This window comes from Gopherus flavomarginatus, chromosome 6, assembly GCF_025201925.1.
Source record: "Gopherus flavomarginatus isolate rGopFla2 chromosome 6, rGopFla2.mat.asm, whole genome shotgun sequence".
Classification (NCBI taxonomy): domain Eukaryota; kingdom Metazoa; phylum Chordata; order Testudines; family Testudinidae; genus Gopherus; species Gopherus flavomarginatus.
This window is the reverse complement of record NC_066622.1, coordinates 116,143,745-116,166,864: the sequence shown is the minus strand read 5'-3', so window position 1 is coordinate 116,166,864 and position 23,120 is coordinate 116,143,745. Positions and strand designations below refer to the sequence as shown.

The 23,120-nt window shown below is 38.5% G+C and overlaps 1 protein-coding gene across 14 annotated transcripts in view; it reads left to right on the top strand.

Moving 5' to 3' along the window:
• MKI67 (marker of proliferation Ki-67) overlaps window positions 1-23,120 on the top strand; it is a 37,094-nt gene that overhangs the window by 5,346 nt on the left and 8,628 nt on the right. For all 14 annotated transcript variants that reach the window (XM_050959254.1, XM_050959256.1, XM_050959251.1 and 11 more), the window contains exons 3-14: window positions 468-549; window positions 633-748; window positions 2,223-2,292; window positions 3,882-3,951; window positions 5,744-5,992; window positions 6,773-7,684; window positions 8,233-8,477; window positions 9,150-9,642; window positions 12,536-12,651; window positions 15,624-15,795; window positions 18,017-18,151; window positions 21,293-22,275. In XM_050959254.1, coding sequence (XP_050815211.1) covers window positions 468-549; window positions 633-748; window positions 2,223-2,292; window positions 3,882-3,951; window positions 5,744-5,992; window positions 6,773-7,684; window positions 8,233-8,477; window positions 9,150-9,642; window positions 12,536-12,651; window positions 15,624-15,795; window positions 18,017-18,151; window positions 21,293-22,275 — 3,643 coding nt within the window. The remainder of the gene's footprint in view (window positions 1-467; window positions 550-632; window positions 749-2,222; window positions 2,293-3,881; window positions 3,952-5,743; window positions 5,993-6,772; window positions 7,685-8,232; window positions 8,478-9,149; window positions 9,643-12,535; window positions 12,652-15,623; window positions 15,796-18,016; window positions 18,152-21,292; window positions 22,276-23,120) is intronic.

Sequence of the window (23,120 nt, the reverse complement as noted above, 5' to 3'; positions counted from 1 at the left end):
ATGAATACATAACAGAATATCATTCACTAAAGCTGTCAAGTTAGAGTAAATATTTGATTGAAAAGCAACATTTGTGGGAGGGAGAAATCTTCTGTAACTTACTAGTAGTTATTTTGTCTTTGATTTTTTTGGGAAACTTTCCACTGTTGATAGCAATAGTGGAGCTGCAACAGTGCAAAGATTTTTCAAAATTGTCTATGTATGTGCATCTGGTGGACATATATCCAGCTAGTTCTTAATTTAAGAAGCAGTAAATTTTAATAGTGTATATTTAGTTTAAAATTTGCTTTAGGTTTTCACAGTGCTTGTGCTGACTTTAAATATTTTTATATTGCATTTTCAAACAGCATCATAACATTTTTGCAGATATTAAATGATCACATGCTCAGAAGCAAATTCTCTACAATAAATTTTTTCTGTTCTCTTAATTACTTGCTTAAAACTAAAGTTGTGCTTTTTAACTAAAGGAAAACGGAGTGTGATATCCGCATACAGCTGCCTCAGGTCTCAAAAGAACATTGTAAAATTGAAGTCAATGAGAACAAGGAGGTAAGTTTTGTTTTTAATTGTATTATATTCCATAATTGCATTTCTTCAGGTTACTGAACTAGCTATTTTTGTTTCATTTATAGGCAATCTTGATTAATTTAAGTACTGTAAATCCAACGCAATTGAATGGTAACAGTTTTCAGCAACCTGCACATCTGAAGCATGGAGATGTGTTCACTATTGTTGATCGTTCTTTCAGGTCAGTAGCAATGAAGGAGGCAAGGAACTGTGGCACTGATTTTGTAGTGAAATTTGCAAAAGAACACTCTTACATCTTCAAGGAGCTCCATTGATTTCAGTGGTGCTCCCTAAGAACATAGAGTCCACCTACCCACATCTTATTGTGGGATCAGAGACAAAGAGGGTATCTTTTCCCCCTTTAATCTGAGGTTGACACATTTTCTTCTTACTCCCTAAAATAAATTTTAATCTAATTTCATGCTTCATATTTCCTTGCAGAGTTTTTGCGTAGTATGATCAGAAAGATGGGCTGTTAAAGCATTATGTCACCTTTAAACTATTTACCGATAAGCTATTCATGACAGTATTGTCTTGATGTCCTGGTGTGACTTTCTCCTAAGGTTTGATGTGTTGTATTAATTCAGATGGAATATCTGGGCTAAAGGGTCAAAGGGTTGTTGATGTAATGCAGTCATTGTCCAACATTAAACAGTGTTAAACAAGGTTTGGAGTTTGGCATATAGAGACCACAGTCTGCTTAGTATCATAGCAAACGCACCATTAAAAATCATTTTAACCTTTATTAAGATAAGGAAATGAAGGAAAAATAGTTGAAACACTTTGAAAGGTAGACTTCTAAGTAAGGCTTTCATTTTAAAAACATGCATTTTTCCCTTTAGCTGGAGAGAAATTTTAGAAGGAAAATCCCCCTTGTTTGACATCTCTTAGACTTAAATTGTAATAATTGTCCTTTGAGGGGAAAAAAGACGTCAGTTGAGAGCTGTTGCTGCTGCTGTTAAAGTCCAATTGTGTTTCATCTCAGGTGGTGGTTGGGATTTGATGACCTGGTAAAGGTGGTGATATCATCTGGTTCCCTCTCTCTGGCCTGGTCTGGTCAAGACATCTCTCAGGATCAGAATGATGAAGGCTTAGGGTCCCAGGAAATGGCAGGGTGGCAACCATAATATGAAGCTTGCTCCTCTAGCCAGTTTTTCCCCCGAAATTTCTTTCTTTAAAGACCCCAAAAGGTAATGGTGGGTGGAATAGCTCTTCCTGCATTATTTTGTCCAACAATTAGGCCTAGTTTCTGAAGTACCAATTTTGGTTCACGTTTCTCATGTTTACCAAGTTTGATCTTAACACAGTCCATAAGTTAAATCAGTAGGCCTTTTTATTTGGATTAATTCAGTCTTTCAGTCTCCTTTTTATTCCTTTTCCCATGAACAATTGTTATTAGTTATTGTGATATCTTACGAACTTTCACATACTTTTTACAATTGAGCTCACAATTAGGGTAGATGTGTAGGCTCAATTATTACAACAGACTTTTGGAGAAAAATTCACAACTATGCCTCAGTGCAATTTATAACCAGTTAAATAATGGTATTATTGCTGGAAGGGGACAATTACTACAGGCTTTATGCATGTTTTACAGTTAGCCATCATAAATATAACATAAGCAAAGAAGTTTTCTTCTGTTAATTTTTTTGCAGGTTTGAATATCCTCCTCAATCCACTCCAAAAAAGAGACTTTCTAGAACTCCAAAAAATGAAACCCTACAGGTAATTTTAAGGCCACTGACTACATTTGCTGAACATATGCATGGTGTAATCTGTCATGTCATATTAGTATTGCTTTGGTGATTTATCTTCCCTATTAGCTTGTCATCACACACTAATCCAGTGATTGAAGCTGTGAAGAAACTCTTGAGAAATATTGTTTTCTTACTATTTACTAATTCATATTGGCTTGTGTCAGTTTTCAGCAGTGTAAATATTTAACTATAATACTCTAAATTTAGCATCAGAACTAAGGATTATTTTTTAAAAACAGTTTGGCTGTTTTAAGAGAGGACAGGGTACAGAGGTTTTGAGACATTTGAGATCCTTGTACCTTAATGTTTACATTTTAAGAATTACAGGAGTAAATCATAGCTGTATGTCCCTGTGTCAAAGTATTTCTAGTGGTGTTGCTTTCAATATAATCTTATTCTGAATAGCAGTAGATAAGTAATGCAGTGTTGTTAATGACATGTTTCTTTATCTTCCTGGCCAATGACAGTCTAAAGGAATTAAGTTAGCAAAACTGGGAAGCTTGTCCTCAAGACTGAACAGCCTCTTTTAGAAAATAATCTGTGATTGTTATTCCATATCCCCATTACATTAATGTTGAAGTCTCTCTAAAGATTGTTCAAAGCATAAAATTTTAAATTTTATCTTCATGACTAGCAGGTTTTGTTAACCTTTTCTTTTACAGTCTCTTGCCCATTTTATCAAAATACTTGTTGAAATGAATATCTTATAGGGATGTTGTTAATCAGCTGATTGTCATGAACATTGAAACACTTATGTAGGCTGCAATTCTTATATTTAAACTACTATCTGAAAGCCCATATTGTCACATAGGTGTAGTAGTTGGGCCAAGTAATCCATTATCTGTGCAGTGTCCTGTATACACCTAATGAAATAGTTGCATGTAAATTAGCTGTGGAATAAGAGTGGTGATTGTTACCTCTGATATCACAATCTCTAGGACTTTAGCATGGGATAAGTACATGCCAGCTGTAGCTGAAAGCTTGTGCTGTTGCACAGATGTAATTCATAAAGTCAAAATTGCTGAGAACGTTGTAACAGACCACAAATGCCAGGGATGATTGAACCTGATACTCTAAACAAAGAACTCTCAGTCATGCTTGTAGTTGTTTCTGATGTTTCACGCTGGCTCAACAGACATTCTAGACTTTACGGTGACAATCCTGGCATCTTATTATATTGATGAGCAGGCTGCCCTGAAGTCTAATAAGCATATGATCTCTGTTTTGTTCAGTTATCAGAATTTAGCTGTAATGTATGCTTAGGCTACAGTCTCTTTTGGAATTAATGACTATTCCAAAAATAAGACAAACTATAAAACTGTCTTCAGGAGCCTCAGATGTCTTACTCAAGTAGTAACCTGTATAACCGTCTTCAAATACTGTAAAATTTCATATAATGCATGGATTTACATTTGTTTTGTAAGCCTGGTGCTCAATTAAAATTTGTCTTGGTTATGAAGAGAGGCCAAATTCTGTAATCTTCTGAAAATGTAGCGTAGAAAACTGTATTTGTAATAAAAATATGTTGCTTTATCATAACACTGTACAAATTTACAGGTTCTTCATGTTCAGCAGGTGGCAGAAGTGGAATTACAGAGCCCAACATCTAAAAGTCCTCATACGTCTGGTTGGTAGTTGTTTCATGTAGTTTGCTTTTTTCAGTTTTATATAGTCACATTTTATTCTTAGTATGTTTGCAAAAAGAATATGGGAAAATCTCTAAATTTTCATTTTACTAGTCAACTTGTTTCCTCAGTTGAACTTTTATTTTAATGTTACCTAATAGATAATTAGATTTGGCAGACCAAATTCTGCCTTTCAGTGGCATTACAGCAGTATAGTTGAGGACAAAATTAACCACTGCAATTAAAATTTCACTAATTCAGTTGGTGTCTGAGGGAGAAAAGAATCATGACTCTCCACAGCAAATGTTGTATCTGCTTTTGAGTACTAATAGGAAGAGAAATTTAAAAAAAAATTATGGATTATAAAGTTACAGCTTTTGGATGCACCCAAGAAAAAGATCCATCAATTCAAAAGATGCCATTTATAGTTGCTTTTCGGAGCAAAACTACACATTTTAGCACACGTCTGTGTGTAGTCTAGGCTTTTTTTAAAATTCTCCACCACAAGTGCAGCTCCACTAGTATCGTGCAAATGCAGAGGTGCTGTGGGCTTTCTACCCTAGTATTTAACCCTGAGCAAGTCTATAGAATACAGTGATTCAAAATCTGTGCTAGCATTGCTACCTTTACTCGCCATCAGTAGATCTCCAGTAGATGGAGAAATAGAGGCTTTGTCTACACTAGGATCAGTTGACTGATGTACTTAGTCAATGGGACGTGCCTATTCATCCACACAGATTTGCTACAATGGTTTTTCAGAGAGGGTCAATCAATGCAAGTTATCCCCGTACCAAGTAGGAATAGGTCTCAACTGATGTTAGCACAATAGATTAAGTACCTGTTGTGGACACATCCTGCGATCATGGTAACACTGTCATCACAAAATGTCTTCCCACTACTGACCCATAATGCAACAGTCTCTCCTGAAGCGTCCTGTCTCTTCATATCAACACCTGTTTTCATAGTCCAAGTTCTAAGGGTCACCTTGTCCACAATCTGCCTGCCCCATACTAATAATGCTGTACTACATTCTGCATGGAGCTCAGTTTGAGCTATTTTAATCACAAAATGTGCTTTTTTTCCCCAAAGAAAAGTTTTTATATAAAAGCTGTCATATGCTTCAGCATGGTCCTTTGAGAGATCCTGCACCATCATTTTTCTGTGGGGTGAGGAACTTGTCCAATCACAGTAGGGAAGTCAAGGTATACCAGCATTTGTCAGCAGCCATCCAAGCTGGTCTCAGGCAATGCTGAGACAAGGGGAAGTACCTCAGTGGCAGTTGCCACAATCATGCGTCACAGAATCAGTGTAGATTCCAGATGTTAATTTACCATGGTAATTCTGTATCAGTTTTAACAATCAGATTCATCCAGCTGATTTGAAATTACCATCCATTCACCTGTCTAATGTAGACAAAACCCTAAGAGACCTGTGTGAACCATAATGATGCAGTCATTGATTTTGCAGATTGACGATATTTCTGAGGCATGAACTGCTGTATCTCAATGTGAGGCTAATTCAGAAGCTAAATACAATTTAAATATCAGCTTAAACAATTTAACTACTGATGAATGTATTAGAAAAATTCAAATTGGTTGCCAACAAGAGCTTGACTAGTGGGAAAAACTTTAGTGCTGATCTTTTATCCCAGTATAACCCTGATTGGTGGTGCTGCTGCTTTATTCAAAAGAGCAAATCTTGTCCAAGGAGAAAATCTGTTTTTCCACCCATTTAATAAGTCCTCCAGTTTTAAAATAAATATATATGTATAAGGTTATTTTTATTACTATCTAGATAAAAACAGAGAATGTGAAGGCCAAAATTTTGGTGAAAATGACAAGCAAAGCACTGAGGAAGATATTTCCAGAGTTGTACCAGCCAAACAACATGCAACATCTAAATCAACATACAGAACAGCTAAATCTAACAGAAGAGAAAATGAGATGTCTCCTTTTAGCAAACTTTATGAATTGTTGAAAAACGAGATTGATGTGAAAACACAGAAAGATGGCAACGAAGAGATACCTATGCCACGACATGCAGGTGATATATTTAAAAAAAGAGAGACAGGATGGTGATATTATGTTGATGGACACTGTAGGAATTATTATTTATGCAGGATATTGGAATAACACTAATTTAACCATAAATTCCTTTATTAAATCCAAAGGCCAAATGGAATTTATAGTATTGCTCTAAACAGGCCTACAAAGCCTAATTAATAAACAATTTACTATATCCAAAGAGTAACAAAACATTTATAAGCATTGATCAAATGGGCTAAATCCAGGAGTGCTGGGACTCATATTTGTCAGCTCCAACATTATCAGGCAGGTATTAGCAGAGTTTACCTTTTTTAAACGCTTTAAAAAAAGTCATGTCATTCCCAAGTAGAGACTTCAGCTAAACACCAATTTGAGACAGTTCGCCTTTATTTCCAATCTTAATCTAGATGAGATTTACAACCTCTTTTTTCCCCAAGGTTTTTCCTCCTTATCTCTTTCCCTCCTTGCTGACCAACAGTTTTTCCTTTGCATCATGGGCCCTAATTTTTGAGAACACACTGGTATGTGGGGTAGAAGGTCCATGTTGGCTCTTTTGTTTAAAACGATCTGCAGAGGCCGCCTTTTTAGAAGCGTACCCTTTTTTCATTAGTTATTCTTTTAACCAGACATGCTCCCTGCTTCATTTTTTCTGGCTTTATATAACTCATTACTTTCCAAGCCTTTCTTTTACTTGCTATTTAGGGTCTTTCTTTGCAACATGTTTCTTTAACCAAATGTAAAATAACTTCTGTTTTCTACTTTTATATTTATTCTACAGAGACTAATGCCCAGCAAATTTCATTATTGATATTTTCATCTGGTCAAGAGACCCAAACTAAGGAAAAAGAGACAATCATTGGTGAAAATATTGAACAGTCTAAAGTTAAAGAACAAGAAATAAATGATGTGGAACTTAATCAGATTTCTACTGAAGGAAATAGTTCTAAGACCAATGAAATAAGTTCTGCAAATTCAGGTGAACCACAGACTGGACAAGATCCATCATTAGGAGTTAAAGCAACAGAAATTGCAAATGAAATTCAAAAGAAGGATGTAGTGTGCACTAGTGTTCGTGGGAATGAATCATGTATTTGGGGAAAAAATAATAAATATTCAAAGCAAAAAAGAAATAGTAAACAGCTTACACCAAGAAAATCCTTAAATGCAGAAGAAGTGCTAAAAGAAATTCATGATGAGACTTACTCAGTTAGCATAACTAAGGAGAGAGATTCTGAAACCGTTGGATTTTCTCCTGGGTATAGTAATTCCAAAAGCCCCAAAGAGAGTGTTAGACAAAGTAAAAAAAATTCAAATAAAAGTCCATTATCAGAGTTATTAGCTCCGGAAAGGTTAACACCGAAAGATGAATCTTCTGCTAGCCATAAACATCACTCTGGAGCACGAAGGGGAAGACAAATGAGCTCTGGCAAAGTGGCTGAAGAAACACTGGAGAGAGCTCCATCTCAAGAACATTACAAGAATGTAGATATTAAAGGTAGCGATGTTAAAGAAAAGCTGAGCACAGAGAACAACCAACAGAAATTAGAGGTGGAAGATGCTAATATTGTACTGGGACTTCACAGATTGTCATCAAAAAGAAGGTGCTCTGAAAGTGTTGCACTTCTGAGAGATGATGAAGTTGCATCAGAAAGAAATATTTCTAGCCTACCTACTGAAGAGAAAAAGTCAGGTAAATACTTTGTATGGTTAGGAGCTATATTTTAAATTTATTTGGGAGAGACTATCATGTTTTATGTAAGTGAAAAAAAATTTTTTTTTTTTTTTTTTGCTGCACATATATCCCTAAGTATTGTATACACCTCTACGCCGATATAACGCAACCCAATATAACACGGATTCGGATATAACGTGGTAAAGCAGCGCTCTGGAGGGCCGCGGCTGTGTGCTCTGGCGGATCAAAGCAAGTTCGATATATTGCAGTTGCACCTATAACGCAGTAAGATTTTTTGGCTCCTGGGGACAGTGTTATATCGGGGTAGAGGTGTATGTAATTATGGTTAACCATAATAAATACATTGAAATTGTTTGAGAAAATGTGAATGTAACTACATCTACTGAATTGTGCAAAACTAAGTTATAAGGATTTGTGCTCATTAAATGTGGCTTGAAATGTGCTTCAGACTTTAAAATGAGTAAAAATTAATTTCTAATTTATTTGTTGTAATGTTTTTTGACTTCATATATATGAAGACATTTTTCAATTGTAATTTTTAAAAGGTGAGACAAAGAGGTTACCTGAAAAGCGGAAAAGTGGAAAGCTTGAGTCGTTACATCAGCCTTTTGGGAAAAGAAAGAGAGTGTCCTTTGGTGGTCATCTCAGTCCTGAACTTTTTGATAAAAGTCTACCACCCAATTCACCACTTAGAAGAGGTGCAATTCCAGCAAGGTTAAGCTTACCATTTGGAAATTCACCTCGTGCAGTTCTGAAGAAGGGACAGGGATTCAAACGTCTTGTAATCAAGGTAAACTTTAAAGATGAAAATTTAAACACCAAGGAAACAAATAGAAATTTTAAGTTTGAAAATTACAGAAAAGGCATATATGAGGTAATGTAGATACTGTACTTTCAGCTTTAGATGGTATTTAAATACAGCTATTTCCAGTGTAGCTAGCTCTTCAGTATTTTTGAACTCCCATGTTTGAAGGCCAGCTCATCAGTGTCTTATTTGAGATTGTATTTTTACTATAAATTACATTAACTGGAATTGACATTTATTGGGAAACTATTGCAATTTGGACTGAAAATTGACTAAAGGAATAAAATGCCATAAGCTGCAAAATAACAAATTAATTGTAGCCTGAAAATGTTTATCCATTGCTTCCACCAACTTGTGAATTAAATTTAGTAAAAGATATGATATGTATCAAACTTAATGTAACACAACTGTTTAAAATTGAAATTTTAACCTACGTTCAGGTAATAAATGATTTACTTCAATTCTCATTTCTTACCCTTTTTACAGCTATTTTGAAATGAAAATGTTAAACATCTTTTTAATTTCCAAATTTTATTTTAAATGAGTAAAACAAAGTTTATTTCAGTTAATTTGATATGTTGAGCATGTGTTTTTCAGAATTAGGTTAGAATTTGTATTTCTACTTTGTGAGAGAGCTGTTTTTTTTAATCCTATCAGGATCTTTCAGAGCATTTGCAGAGACAAAAATCATCACAAAAAAACTTGCCCGCCAGGAGGTCCCCGGCTGCCTCGCCGCCCGCCAGGAGGTCCCCGGCTGCCTCGCCGCCCGCCAGGAGGTCCCCGGCTGCCTCGCTGTCTGCCCTTGAAAAAATATCACCTAAGCTCACTGCAAACTCCCCATCAAATACACCATTCACAAAAGGACGTTTCTCTATTTCTCACATTAGCACACTATCTCCTACTTCAAAGGAGCAGGGTACTGCTGCAACAGAAATTAAGGGAAGTGGTGGAGATTTTACTGGAGTCAAGACACCTGAATCTTTTCATATTAACCGGGAACATCAAGTGTCTGTGCCAACTACACCTAAACAATTAATAAGGCGTAGTATAAGATTTTCTGCAAAGAGAACTCCCATGAAGAGGAGGAGCGATGCTGTGGAAATAATTCATTCTAAAAGAAGAAGTGGTGCTTCTAAAGCCAATTTGCTAGGTTTGTTTAAGTAGTTGATTTTGGAGACTACTAATGCTTCTTTAAAAACTGAACAGAAGCCATTAATTCATGCATATGCATTATGATATTCTTTAACTACATAATCACATACTATATTTTCTCCATGACCCCGTTAGGGATATAAACAGTTAACCAGTAAGCATTAGGCTTACCGGTTAACCAGACTTTATCATTAATACTAGTGGCCCCATGTTGGACTGGGCCAGAGCGGCCCCAGCCCTCACCAGGACAGCGGGCCCACAGCCATGCCACACCAGCCAGTGGGAGCCCAGCCTTGGCCATGCCAGCCCCCCCCCCCGCCCCCCTCCCTGAGCTACCTCAGTTAACCAAAATAATTTTAATTGTTTAACCGGTTTACTTTTTTAACTGATATTTACATCCCTAAACCCCTGCCCTTTTTAGTGCACAGGATTAATTTAATCCTCATCATTCAGTATGTGATGCTACGTGTTGTTTTCTGTACATCCAAACTTTGCACTGAATATAGCTTTGAAGAGTTTAACGCTGGAAAGGACCATTAGATTATCTAGTTTGCCCTCCTGTATATAACAAGCCATTACATTTCACCCAGTTATCTCTTATTGAGCCCATTAACATGTTTGACTAAAGCATAACTTCCAGAAAGGCATCCAGATTTGATTCAAAGACCTCAAGAGTTGGAGAAACCACCACTTTCTTTGGTAGTTCATTCCAATGGTTAATCACCCTCATTAGTAAAAATCTGTGCCTTGAATTTGTCTAGCTTCAGCTTCTATCCACTGGTGGCTCTTATACATTTCTCTGTTGGATGACAGCCTTTTAGTATCTGGTATTTTCTCCTAGTGAAGGGTACTTACACACTATAATCAAGTAAACTCTCAACTTTTGTTTAATTAACTAAACGTATTGAGCTCTTTGTGTCTCTCATTGTAAGGCTTTTTCTCCAGTCCTCAAGTCATTTTTGTGGCTTTTTGTGCATACTCTCGAATTTTTCAAGATCCTTTTTAAAATGTGGACATTGGCACTGTATGCAGTATTCTAATATCTATATCATCAGAGGTAAAATCACCCCCCTACTCACTACTCCCCTGCATTGTGTTAGCCTTAGAATAAAATCCATTTCAGTAAAGTGACATTCAATTGTCTTTAACCACAAAAACATCCTTTCTGTTCCTATAGGCCCCCTGCTTGGGTCACTACATACTTTCAGCTTCTTCAACAAATGAGGCAGGTGTCCTTCATCATTCTGTGCATAGGATGGATGGTGTTCGGGGAATTAATCAGTTGTCTACAGGAGTCCTTTGCGGGGTGGAGGAGGGAGGGAAGTGGATATGAACATGTAATTAATAAGTATCATAATACATATAACAAATTGACTGAATTAAGAGTGCATGGATAATCTTATGTCTGGCAGTCCCCAATTTTTTATTGGTTGGTTTTGTAATCTGATCATTCTTTAGAAATAGTTTTAAATGTAATTTCCTCAGCTTTCTAAAAATGCAAACTGAAAAGATAAATTCCATCCTGTGGAATCATATTTCCCCCCCACCACTTGGATCAGCAGCATGACTGGAACTTTTAGATACACAGTACAGACCTTAACCAGCAGAGCTAATAGTAACTAGTAGTAGGAGTAGGCTGTTGTCTTTTGTGATTGGAGGAGATGCACGTTCCCAGTGGATTTTGCAGCTATTTGCTGACAGAGGGACTTGGCTGCTTGGGTATCCTGTCTCTTCCTTTCTCTCTTCACCCTCCCTCCACTGCCTCCAGGTTTTGGGGAAGAGTGTGCTGTAGTTGTATAAACCAGTGGCTCTCAATCTTTTTGAGCACAGGACCCATTTATAGATGTGTATGGCCTGTTGCAACCCAATAAATAGTCTGGGGTGGAGACCTGGGGTGGTTTTGGTTGGGACCTGCCCAGAACTCACAATGGCAGCTCCTGAACTGTGGGCTGGCTGGGCTTGGCTCATGGCTCTGGGCATTGCATTCTCTGGTGTTGCAGTGCTGCTTAGGTTCAGTCCCACTCCCATAACTGGATCAAATTTGTGTGAATGGAGTTGCAACCAGGCTAATGAGGTTACAGTGCCATTCACTCAGATTTGGCTTACCCAGAGTCCTGTCGTCATGATGACTGGGCCAAACCTGAGTGGTGCTGGGACCCCAGAGGTTGCAGTTCCTGGAGTGGCTCACCTAGCCCAAACAACTCTGGGACAGGAGCTGCCATGCGGCCCTTTGAAACATTTTGGTGACCCAGTTTGGGGTCCCGACTCATAGGTTAATAAACCCTGGTGTAGATCTTTCTGCTCTTATCCTTACCAGTCTTCTCCCTTTGCTCCTATCCTTGTATCTTGTTCCATTCCCACTTTGCTCCTGTCTGTCCGAAACTTTCCTGTTCCCTTTCTGGCTATCCTCTCTAGAGGAGCAATTGTAGAATATTTTGTTCAGCCCTGGTCAGGAGCTTGCTCAGTGCGGCTGGCACAGGGCTCGATGGAGACAGCACATACCCAGTGTAGATGGAATCTTTGGTTAATTTTGTTGCCTACCTCTAATAAACCTCTGAGCACGTGCAAATAGCAATTATCAGAAGCCTATAATTCTGCCAAAATAGGGTGGATTTTCTCAAGGACCAGCAGCCAAATTTCAAGTCCTTGCTCCAAAGCAAATGATTAAAGTTTTGCAAAGATATAAGCAACAGAAAATAGGGCCTTATAATGGAAAATGTTATACAACCTCAATTATAAGTGTTACTGCCACCTCCACCTGTAATTACCAATCTGAGCAAAGTTCCATAGGAAATGTACTTTAAATATGGGAATTATGAGGAAATAACTCTGGACTACTGTTTGCACACTTGAGAACTGTTCTCAATCTAATTCTTTTTTTTGCATTCCAGTTGCAAAATCTTGGGCAGAAGTGGTGAAGTTCGGTGTTGCAAGACCACAAATAAAAGCTGTTAAAAAATGTGTTCTCAAAGGAAAATCAACCAAGAAGTTAACAAAATCACCAAAGGTATTTTTATTTAAAATAAACTGTACTATTTTCTGAATGCATGGCCTCATCGGCGTTTAATAAATTTTTAGTCCGCTTCCTTGTCCTCTAAATAGCCTTCAAGCACTGATACACATCTCCTGGATGGCTCTAAATGTGCTAGATTCCAAATATTTCTTGATTCGTGAAAGGACAGGGCCAAATTTGCACCATTTTTTTATTGTATTGATATATTAAATACAGGATTTAATTGAAACTAAAGAATGTGTACCTTTAAAATATTTTGATATCCACAGTGAGATATAGTATTGTTCAGCAGAACTAATGAAAGAGACAAGGTTATCGGTGATCTCAAACTCTTTTATAATGTGGGCCATTTCTGAAGATAAAGGTCTTGTGGATCGTTTTCTCTCATACGCCCAGTTTTATATTTTCCTGTATCGACAAACTAGAAATGTAGGACTTTAAAGTTATTAGTACAATAAAAACGTAGGTGTTTATTGCTCAAACATGTCTAAGGTTCTTTGGAATTTAGTCCCGTGTTTGCTATTCTCCGGTGTAACTGTAGTGAAGGGGGAGATGTTTGTTTATTAAAAGTCCTTCGGAAACACAAGTGTTTCTGGACTGATATACTACTCTTGTCACAATTAGTTCATATTACAAAGCAATTTCTGTTAAATGTGCCTTAGTAAAGAAAGCACTATTGTGTCGTTTTTCTGCCTATTCAGTTGTCCAAAGACTATAATATATTGTTTTCTGCCTTATTTTAAGGACTTGATCTTTCCTTAGTTTAAACAAAGTGTTTGGTTTACCTAACTTTCAAGATAAAACTTCCCTTCATTTTCTGCTTACAATGGTACAGGACAACAGCAGTATTCTGTTCTTATCCTTCTTCCTTAGTTGGTATTAATATAATACTTTAGTTTGTATTAATCCAGCAGACATCAGGTATCATTGAGGGGAGTATATGTGGAATGGCTAATTAGTCCACTGCGGTGTGTTGAATCTTTTCTAGTACAATTGAAACTGAATTTCTAATAAATTTTAATTTTGTCATAATAATATTTAGAAAAATTTCCTTCAGTTAAGTAGAGTGGTTCCGTATTAGTGTTCTGCAGTAGCATGTTGTAAACACAGTTTGATCCCAGAATTTGGCTTTTTGTGTCCACAGAAACTGGGCCTTTGTCTAAATCTGGTTTGTTGTGTTGTCAGCAGAAAGGAAGGTTGTCACACCTGCAGGGCCAGGAGAGGAAAAGAGGGAGGCAGCTTAACTTTTGTGTTCAGTAAGAAATTGATTATAACAAGCAGTAGAAAATGTTGATTTATTCAGAACTTTTTGAATTCTTAAATTGTATGCAGAGTTTTCTAGAAGTTGATTACATTTAGTACGTAGGCATTGCTCTTTGACATATTTCTAGCCAGATTTTACCTTTGAGGTCACCATTAAATGTTTCTCCCATTCTGGGTGCCAAAACATTGATAGAGTATGTTTTTTTTTCTCTTCCTCCCCATTTTCCAAACTTAACACATGATGAGAACTATAAGGAGCAATTATAGCAGAAAAATGAAAATAGAGCCTTACAAAAATTGCTTTTTAAGATTAAAACATTTGTGATAGGGAATGGGCCAAATACGCATTTTATACTGCTCTGACTAGGGTGGAATGATTTAAATCAAAGTGATTGAAATCAGCAAGCAGGAAACATTTATTTCAATAATTTTAATCTTTATTTGTATTTCTTAATGGCTTTCCTAAAGAACGGTTGATTTTTTTTTTTCCATTGCTTTGTAACCAATAAAACATGTTGATCTGCAGTTAGATGTAGCCTTTACACCAGTGACTCTCAACATAGTACACATTGTAGGCTGCATATATGGCCCAGAATGTGTAACCTGGCAGGATAGAGGCATCCAGGACCCTGAACTCCGGACCCCTGCTGTGTGTGCTGCCTCCCCTGACTGGTTGCCCTCACCCATGCAGCTGCCCCGACCCCAGAACTCCTGCCCTTGGGGGGTGGGGGCAGGGACGGAGCCTGCAGAGCGGGCTGGTGTCCCCAGGTTTCCACAGGGCCAGCTAGCTGCCCCAGATTCCAGGACCCCCGCCACGCGGGCTGGGCCAGCCGCCTGCCCCAGTCCCCTGCTGCATGGCTGCCCAGGCCCCTGGGGCCGAGCAGCTGTCCTGGACCTCAGGGACTGCCGGGCCAGGTGGGAGCCTGACCCCTTCCCGCTCCCTGTGCTAGGCAGCGGGGCACCCCAGACCCCTCCCCCATAGGCAGCTGGGAACCCGGACATACCCGCAGGCTTTCGTACACAGTGTGCTAATTGGGCTGCATGCAAGCTATTAGTTGAGAACTGCTTTACACTGTATTTCAAGAATACTTGTGATATGTCAAGCTCTATTTGGATGGAAAATTCAATTAAAAATGCACAAAACCGATATTTTACGATTTTTTTTTTTTTAGAACTTCAATATAACTACCTTTAACATGCTGGAATACATAAGAAAAGAGTTTTGTCAAAACATGTTTTGCATTTAAAACTAACCAGTAAATTATTATCTATAGTTAGTGAATTGAACTGATTGATTCTGGTCATTGTGTGCTTTAAGGTCATCCACCCACACCAAGTTTTTATTTGTAGATTGGAAGAGGAAAACAAGTTTTCCTGCTTTTTTTCATCTCCCAATTGCTTTCGTAGCTTTGCATGAACTATTTATTGAACTGAAAGTGAAGAAAACTTTCTCTCTCTGTCTGCAGAAGAGACAACTGCTATCAAGAGCTAGTTTAGTACATCAACAAACTCTGGTTCTAGGTTTACTGTATTTTGAAAAATAAACCTGAATTCATTTAATTAAAAAAGCCAATTTAAACTAAAAATCCATTTTTAAAAAAATGCACAGTAACATTGGTGCAGGTTTGTGTGTGGATCTTATGCTGTTTTGGTTATTACAATACATTCTCACTTACTGAGCAACTCTGTTTTTCTTTCTACAGACTCCAGCAAGAAAAGTAAAGGGTCATTTTAGTACAGGTCATGCAGATTCTCCAGCTACAATAGTGATAGGAAGAGCTCATACCACCACAGTGAAGCTGATTGGAGAGGCCCCTAGAATGGTCAAGAATTATGCTTTGAAACCAAACATGGATATAAATGAAAGCTTCACAGGTAATTTGCACACTTTTTTTAAAATTAAGCCACGTAATTCTTGCCTTATTTCACTTCATGTTGGTTGATAAAAGCAATTTCTACTTAATACAGCCTATTGTGTAACTTGGAACATGTTAATCTCCTTTACATACTAGAAAATACTTTTATGTACTGCAGGGACCAAAACTTTAATTTTTTTCGGCCTTGAGTTTAACATCTCAACTTGAACCTTGTATTAGGAGGGTTTGTATTTAATTTCAACTTCTTGAAAATGAGCAAACTTTGTCAAGGTCATTGCTTTCAAAGTCACTACCTTCTAGGTCCCTCCATTGTTTCCCCCCCTTCTGCTGCACCAGATACAAACTTCCTGTTCTACCCTTCAAAGTTGAACACAGTTAAATTCTGCAGTATCTCTCCTTAAAACAAGGTTAACTGCTCTCTTAACTCCACCAATGATGCTAGAGTCCCTGTTGCCTGGTTTTCTACTTTCTTTACACTAGTGCCTTTATACTTTCTCCCATACTGCACTTGCACGTGGGGAAAACTGCCAGTCAAATCTGTAAAACTACCACTTTACGTGTCTTAACTCTCACTTATATTGTAATGAGTAAGGCTATGTTTTAGTCACGAGTATTTTTAGTAAAAGTCATCAACAGGTCACTGGCAATAAACAAACATTAGTTGTCCATGATTTGTGCTAAATAACCCTGACTAAATCTTGGGTGCTCTGGGATAGGGGGCAGCAGTGTGTGGCCCAGGACCCCCGGTGATGCTGCTGGGGGAGATGGGGGGTTGGCCCAGGACCACCTCCCCCGCTGCTGGGGAGGGGGTCGCATGGCGACCCAAGATCCCTGCTGTGGGGGGAGGTGGAGGGCGGTGGCCCAAAATGCTGGGGCAGCCCCCAGGCCAGACACACCAGCTGCTGCAGAGGTCCCGAAAAGTCAAAGAATCTGTAACTTCCGTGACAGACTTAGTAATGAGTACTGAAAACTGCCATATAACAACTGGCAAGTAGTAAGCTGTGATTACTGCTACTGATTAGTATAATTTTTAGCCAATGACTACTAAAACATCCTCTTACTTCCTCTCCAACTGGGATCACTTTTTTTTGTTTGTTTGTTTTTAAATGCGCCTGTTATATCTTGGTGTCTAGATAGTAAGTTCTTTGGAGATGGACTTTCATGTACTATCTTTGTGCAGTGCCTAGCACAACTGGACTCAAACTATGTTTTGGCATCTGACAGCTGCTGCAATGTAAATGTTATTTGAGTGGTATCTCAATCAAATATTATTTTAATGTATAGTTGTAATTAAATTTGTGATGCTCCATACATGCATAGAATCATATAATATTAGGGTTGGAAGAGACCTCAAGAGGTCATCTAGTCCAATCCCCTGCTCAAAGCAAGACCCAACACCAGCTAAATCATCCCAACATGTGTGCTTTCTGTATGTCTGGAGCACAGTTGTGTAAAAAAATTGGGCCATCACACTTTGATGCATCAGTAAAGTATGTCTCTAGATAAAACTTATATGTAGTTTAGTCTAGTAGTGTTTCGTTGTTTTACAAATAAAAATAATTACATTCAATTTATTTAAAATGAAGGTAGTGAAAAATTTAAAAGCAGGATGTGTCACTAACAGCAGAAAAATGTTAAACTTTACATTATATTTAGATGTCTTGCTGTATAAAATGCTGCGTGTCCACTTTCTCTTTGTGGTTAATTTATAGCTTCTCACAGTGAATTATCAATATCTCTTGAACTGAGTCTGACTCTCACACACATACGTACACATACACACACCTGTTGTGCAGTGCTTACACAGGTACATGGTATTTTGCAGACAATTTCTACTACTCAGTTCTGCTGTACTACATCCTTATTGTTCTAGATTTGGGTTTTTTAAATCCGGGAAATTAGTCTTTATTCAATCTGGGATGAAACTACTAAACTGACTCTCATTTGTGACATAACATATTTCCAGAGGTGACTTGAACAATCAGTGTATTAACATATTATACCACCTACCTCCTGTTATAATGCCTCTACTGTGAATCAAAGGCATAGACGTGAAGTCATGTATGATTATCTGCCCTTAATGTTACACTGTGTGGTGTACTATTTGAAGAAAGGAACTAAGTCACAATGTTTCATTTTATTTTGTTCTGCCAACTGTATAACTGTAAATCAAATTGTAAATCAATGCATATGCTAATTACTTTAAATATAATTAATAGGAATGACTGAGATGTTTAAAACTCCAGTAGATGAAAATCAAAGACGTCCGTCTTTGTCTGCTGCTCACAAGACTGATTTTACACCATCATGTGCTGACGTAGAAGGCTCTGAGGTACACACTCCAGAGGAATCTGGTATGTTTGTTTCTTTTTAATAGCCCTGTGGAAAGGGAGTGAGGGTTTATGGATTGCATACAAGAAAAGTAGACTAGTGCTAAGCTTAGTCAATTATTCGTTTTGTTTGAGCCTATGCAGACTTAGTGTAGAGTGAGAATGGGGCAGGTGGCAGTTCGAGGTAATTCTGAGATAGGTGGTTGAATGCTGCTTTCTATCTTAAAAGATGTATTTGTAGTCCCAACTATTTCTGAACTGGGATGATCCACTTCTTCATTAAATTATTGTCCTATGGAGTATGGTGCTTTCAGAATGTTGAAGCATGTATGGTTGTACAAAATGGGTTTAAAGCTTTGAAGAGTTGGTAAGCTTCAACAAAATGCAATGAATTGTTGAATGCAGACACAACTAAGCCCAATGCTTGTGTTTTAAGATAGGGTGAGGGTGGTGGTGATGGAAAAGGTGAAGCCCAGCATGAGAAGTCAAAAGCCATCCAAGGTGGAAGGATGATACTCAGTAGGCACCTTCCTAACTTCCCCGCACTTCTTTGGTAGGGTTTCCTTCCTTTCTGTTGTAACTCTTGGTACTAGTCATTGGGTTGCCATAAGGATCAAAGCTAATATTGTCCCAGAGAGATCAAATGAGATCTCGTTTCTTCACAGTTTAGCAAGAATTACCTTAATATAGTTCTTCATAGGTAGAATTCAAGAATAAATCCTATAATATACCAAAACTTTAGAATTGCATTTCCATTTACTTGAGAATTTGGAATACATATATAAAACCTCCATTCTACAGCTTTCTGGTGAGAAGAACGCTTAATATATATAAATAAAGTAAACGGTTATATTAAGAGCACTGTGTATTCCACAAGTACTAAATTTGCTGCAAAATTGTGTTATAGAATAAATCCAAGGTTGATTGGTTTGTTTTAAGATTTCTCTTGCAGGGCTTGTCTATACTTGACTTCTTTCCCTAAAACTCTCCACTGTCAGTACCACCGTGCAGCTCTCTACCCTAGTAATAGCAATGGTGGGAGATATAGGGTAGACAAGGGGACAGTGACCACTTCAATTTTACAACACAATTTCAGTGTGGCTGTACTGCCCCCAACCTTGCCAATTGGGGTGGGCATCAGGCCCACCAGCAGGTGTCCCTGGTCATGCTCTTGTGTTCAAGTGTTGCACACGTCCCCAGACAGGAGATGCAGACAGCTGCATGGAAGGGATTGGGGCAGTAGAGCCTCACCGGAGGAGCTGCCAGCAAAGGATGCTAGCTCCTGGCAGCAGCAGCCCTATGTTCTGCTCCTTCTGCCACTGTGGTTCCCAGGAGATCATTGCGGTCCTGCAGATACCAATTTATATCCACGGATATCCTCATCTGCAGATATAAATTAGTATCCATGCAGGGCTCTACTGATCCAGTACCTTCCTATGTTATAGCTACTTGTGTTAACAACCTTGAAAAAATTGTAGAGAAAATCTAGTGTAGATACAACTGCTCTGTGGTTTGAGCATTGGCCTGCTAAACCCAGGGTTGAGAGTTCAATCTTTGAGGGGGCCACTTAGGGATCTGGGGCAAAGATTGGTCCTGCTAGTGAAGGCAGGGGGCTGGACTTGATGACCTGCAAGGTCCCATCCAGTTCTAGGAGATTGGTATATCACCTATTATTATTATTATTATTATTATTATTATTATAACTGTGGTTAACAACAAAAACCTTTCAAACAATATTTCATATATGAACTTGACAATTGGTTTTCTGAGTCTACAGACAGACAAATAATAGCAGTTCGAAGTGAAGCAAATTTCAGTATCAACTTCTACTGCCTTACTGGTCACTTTTAATGTGCTTATCTTGCACAAGATTTTTTTGTTCCCCATGCCTTTTCCAGTGCCAAAAATGCCAAATGTCCGCTTATGCCAAAAAATCAGCTTCCACCTGATGCTTTTATAGTAACTCCTCACTTAACGTTGTAGTTACATTCCTGAAAAATGCAACTTTAAGTGAAACAATGTTAAACGAATCCGATTGTCCCATAAGATTTAATGTAGATGTGGGGGGTTAGGTTCCAATGAAATTTTTGGGGGGCAGACAAAAGGCATTATACTGTATACTGTACAGTACTCTATTGTACTGTGGTTGGGAAGTGCCGCTGGCTTACCCCACACAGGCACAGCCTACTGCAGGCAAGGATGCTAGGAAGCAACTTTGCAGCAGCAGCGGCAGCTTCTCCGGAGAGCAGGCTCAGATTTTGCTGGGAATGCTCCAGGCCTGCCTCTTCCTGTCCCTGCTCCACTTCAGGCCCACCTCTTTCCACCCCTACTCCACCTCCTCTCTGAAGCACGCCACATCCCTCCCTCCCCACACAAAGTCCTAAGCGCTTCCCCGCTCCTGCCCCTCCCTCCCAGAAAGTCCTAAGCGCGAAGTGCTGGGACGGACAGGGAGGAGCAGGGAAGCGCCGCGTCTCCACTCCTCCCCCTCCCTCCCAGAAAATGCTAAGCACTGCTAACCCTAGGACTTTCTGGGAGTGAGGAGGAGGATCAGAGACATGGCTCTTCCCCGCTCCTGCCCCTCCCTCCCAGAAAGTCCTAAGCGCCGCCAAGCAGCTGTTTGGCGGTGGGGGAAGCACTAGGAGGAGGTGGAGAAGTAGAATTTGTGCAATTCTCCCTTGTAAAGTTGCTGCTTTTCCACAGAATCTTACAAGCAGGCAGCCAAACAACATTATAAGGGAGCATTGCACAACTTTAAACAAGCATGTTCCTTAATTGAGCAGGGACATAACATTGAAACAACATTAAGTGAGACAGTGTTACATGAGGAGTTACTGTATGTTATGCATTTTCAAAACAAAGTTTGCAGCATGTTTAAAATTTAGGGACAGTATACAAGAAATTTAACTTAATATTGGATTAAATAACAGAAAGAACACTAGTTATATTCATTTTTCTATTCAATTCAATTAAAAACTTACTTTAAAATGAGTGCAGTGCCTTCGTGTTATTTTTCATTGTTAATTACCAAGTTACTTGTTTAAATAAGACTAGATTTTTGTGGGAGGGGCAGAATCTTTGCATGCCTGATACTACTTTAGCAATTTGCATACTCGGCTTCCTTGCTTAAATTTCCTTTAGAATTACATAAACCTAATTTTATTACAGGAGAGATGGTAATATCACCATTAAGTACCTCAGGCATGTCACAACAGAGAAAAGATTGTCAAGATGTTGTATCTTGCTTCCTGAGAGTGGAGAAGTCTCCAAATTCTGCTTTTGTGGCTGTTAAGTTAAAGCAGACTCCTAAAAAAGAGAGAACTGTACTGGAAAAGAAGGTGGAAATGAATAATCCGTTAGTAATGCCAGAAAAGCATGCAACTGAGATGAGAGTGGGAGCTAAAAGGCTTGTGAAGACTCCAAAGCAAAAGATGGAACCCGTCGAGGCCCTCTCAGGCGTCAAAAGGCTCTTGAGGACTCCAAAGCAAAAGATGGAACCCGTCGAGGCCCTCTCAGGCGTCAAAAGGCTCTTGAGGACTCCAAAGCAAAAGATGGAACCCATCGAGGCTCTCTCAGGCGTCAAAAGGCTCTTGAGGACTCCAAAGCAAAAGAGCGAACCCGTCGAGGCTCTCTCGGGCGTCAAAAGACTTTTGAGGACTCCAAAGCAAAAGACCGAACCCATTGAGGCTCTCTCAGGCATCAAAAGGCTCTTGAGGACTCCAGAGCAGAAGATGGAACCTCTTACAGATGAAATTGCCTTAAAAAGATTACTAAAGACTCCAGCACAAAAAAAGCAAGCAGTAAATGATCTGGTGGGAGTTCGTTTTATGAAGAGAACACGAAAGCAGAAATGTCAGCCAGTAGAAGACATGATAGGGATCAGCCATATGAAAACATCTAAGCAGAGAATCCAATCAGAAGATACGGTAGGAATCAAAAAGCTATTGAAGACATCAAATGAAAGAGTTGAACCAGTAGAAGACATGTTTGGTATCAGCAGACTACTAAGGACACCAAGGGAAAAATATCTACCTGTTGATGACTTTGTGGGACTGCAAAAACTTATGGCTGAGCCTAAACTAAAATATTCAAATTCTGAACTGGATTATGCTGGTGTTAAAGAAATGTTTGATACACCAAAGGAAATTAAGGTAAAAGATCTTGTTATGTTATTTTGATAATTTTAATTTTAGTCAAATTCATAAATGTTAAGACTAGAGGATACCATAAGATGATCTATACTGCCTTCCTGGCTATAAAATGTCATCCAGTTTACCCCTGTGTTGAGCTCAATAACTTATTTGGCTGATGTATGTGTTCCAGAAATAATGCTCAATAAGTTATTGAGCACAACACAGGTGCAGTGGTGGATTCTCCATCTCTTGATATCTTCTAATTAGAATCCCATCAGTTCCCTTGGTAGCTTGTGCCTGTGGTTGTTAATTGCTTTCATTATTAAAATTTACGCATTATTTCTAACTTGGATTTGTCTGGCTTCAGCTTCCAGCCACTGATGATTCTTATGTCTTTCTTTGCTAGATTAGAGTTCTTTAGTACTTGAAATTTTCTTTCTGAGAACGTACTGTAATCAAATTGGCTTTCAACCATTTTTTATAAACTAAGCAGATTGAGCTCTTTAAATCTCTCACTGCACCCTTTCCAATTTTTTAACATTTTAAAAACATGGACATCAAAATTGTATGTGGTTTCCCAGTATGGGCTTCACCAATGCTTTCTACAGAGGTAAGATCATTTCCCAACTCTTGCTCACTATTCCCCTGTTCATATGTTTAAGGATCACAGTAGCCCTTTTTGCCACAGTGTACTGAGAACGCATGTTGTTTTGCCTTTCCTCTCTGACCTCCTAAATCCTTTTCAGAATTACTGCTTTCCATGATACAATCCCCCCATTCTGTAGATACAGCCTGCATTGCTTGTTTTCTAGATGTGTAAAACTTTCCATTTGGCTGCATTAAAATATATTGTGTTTGAATGG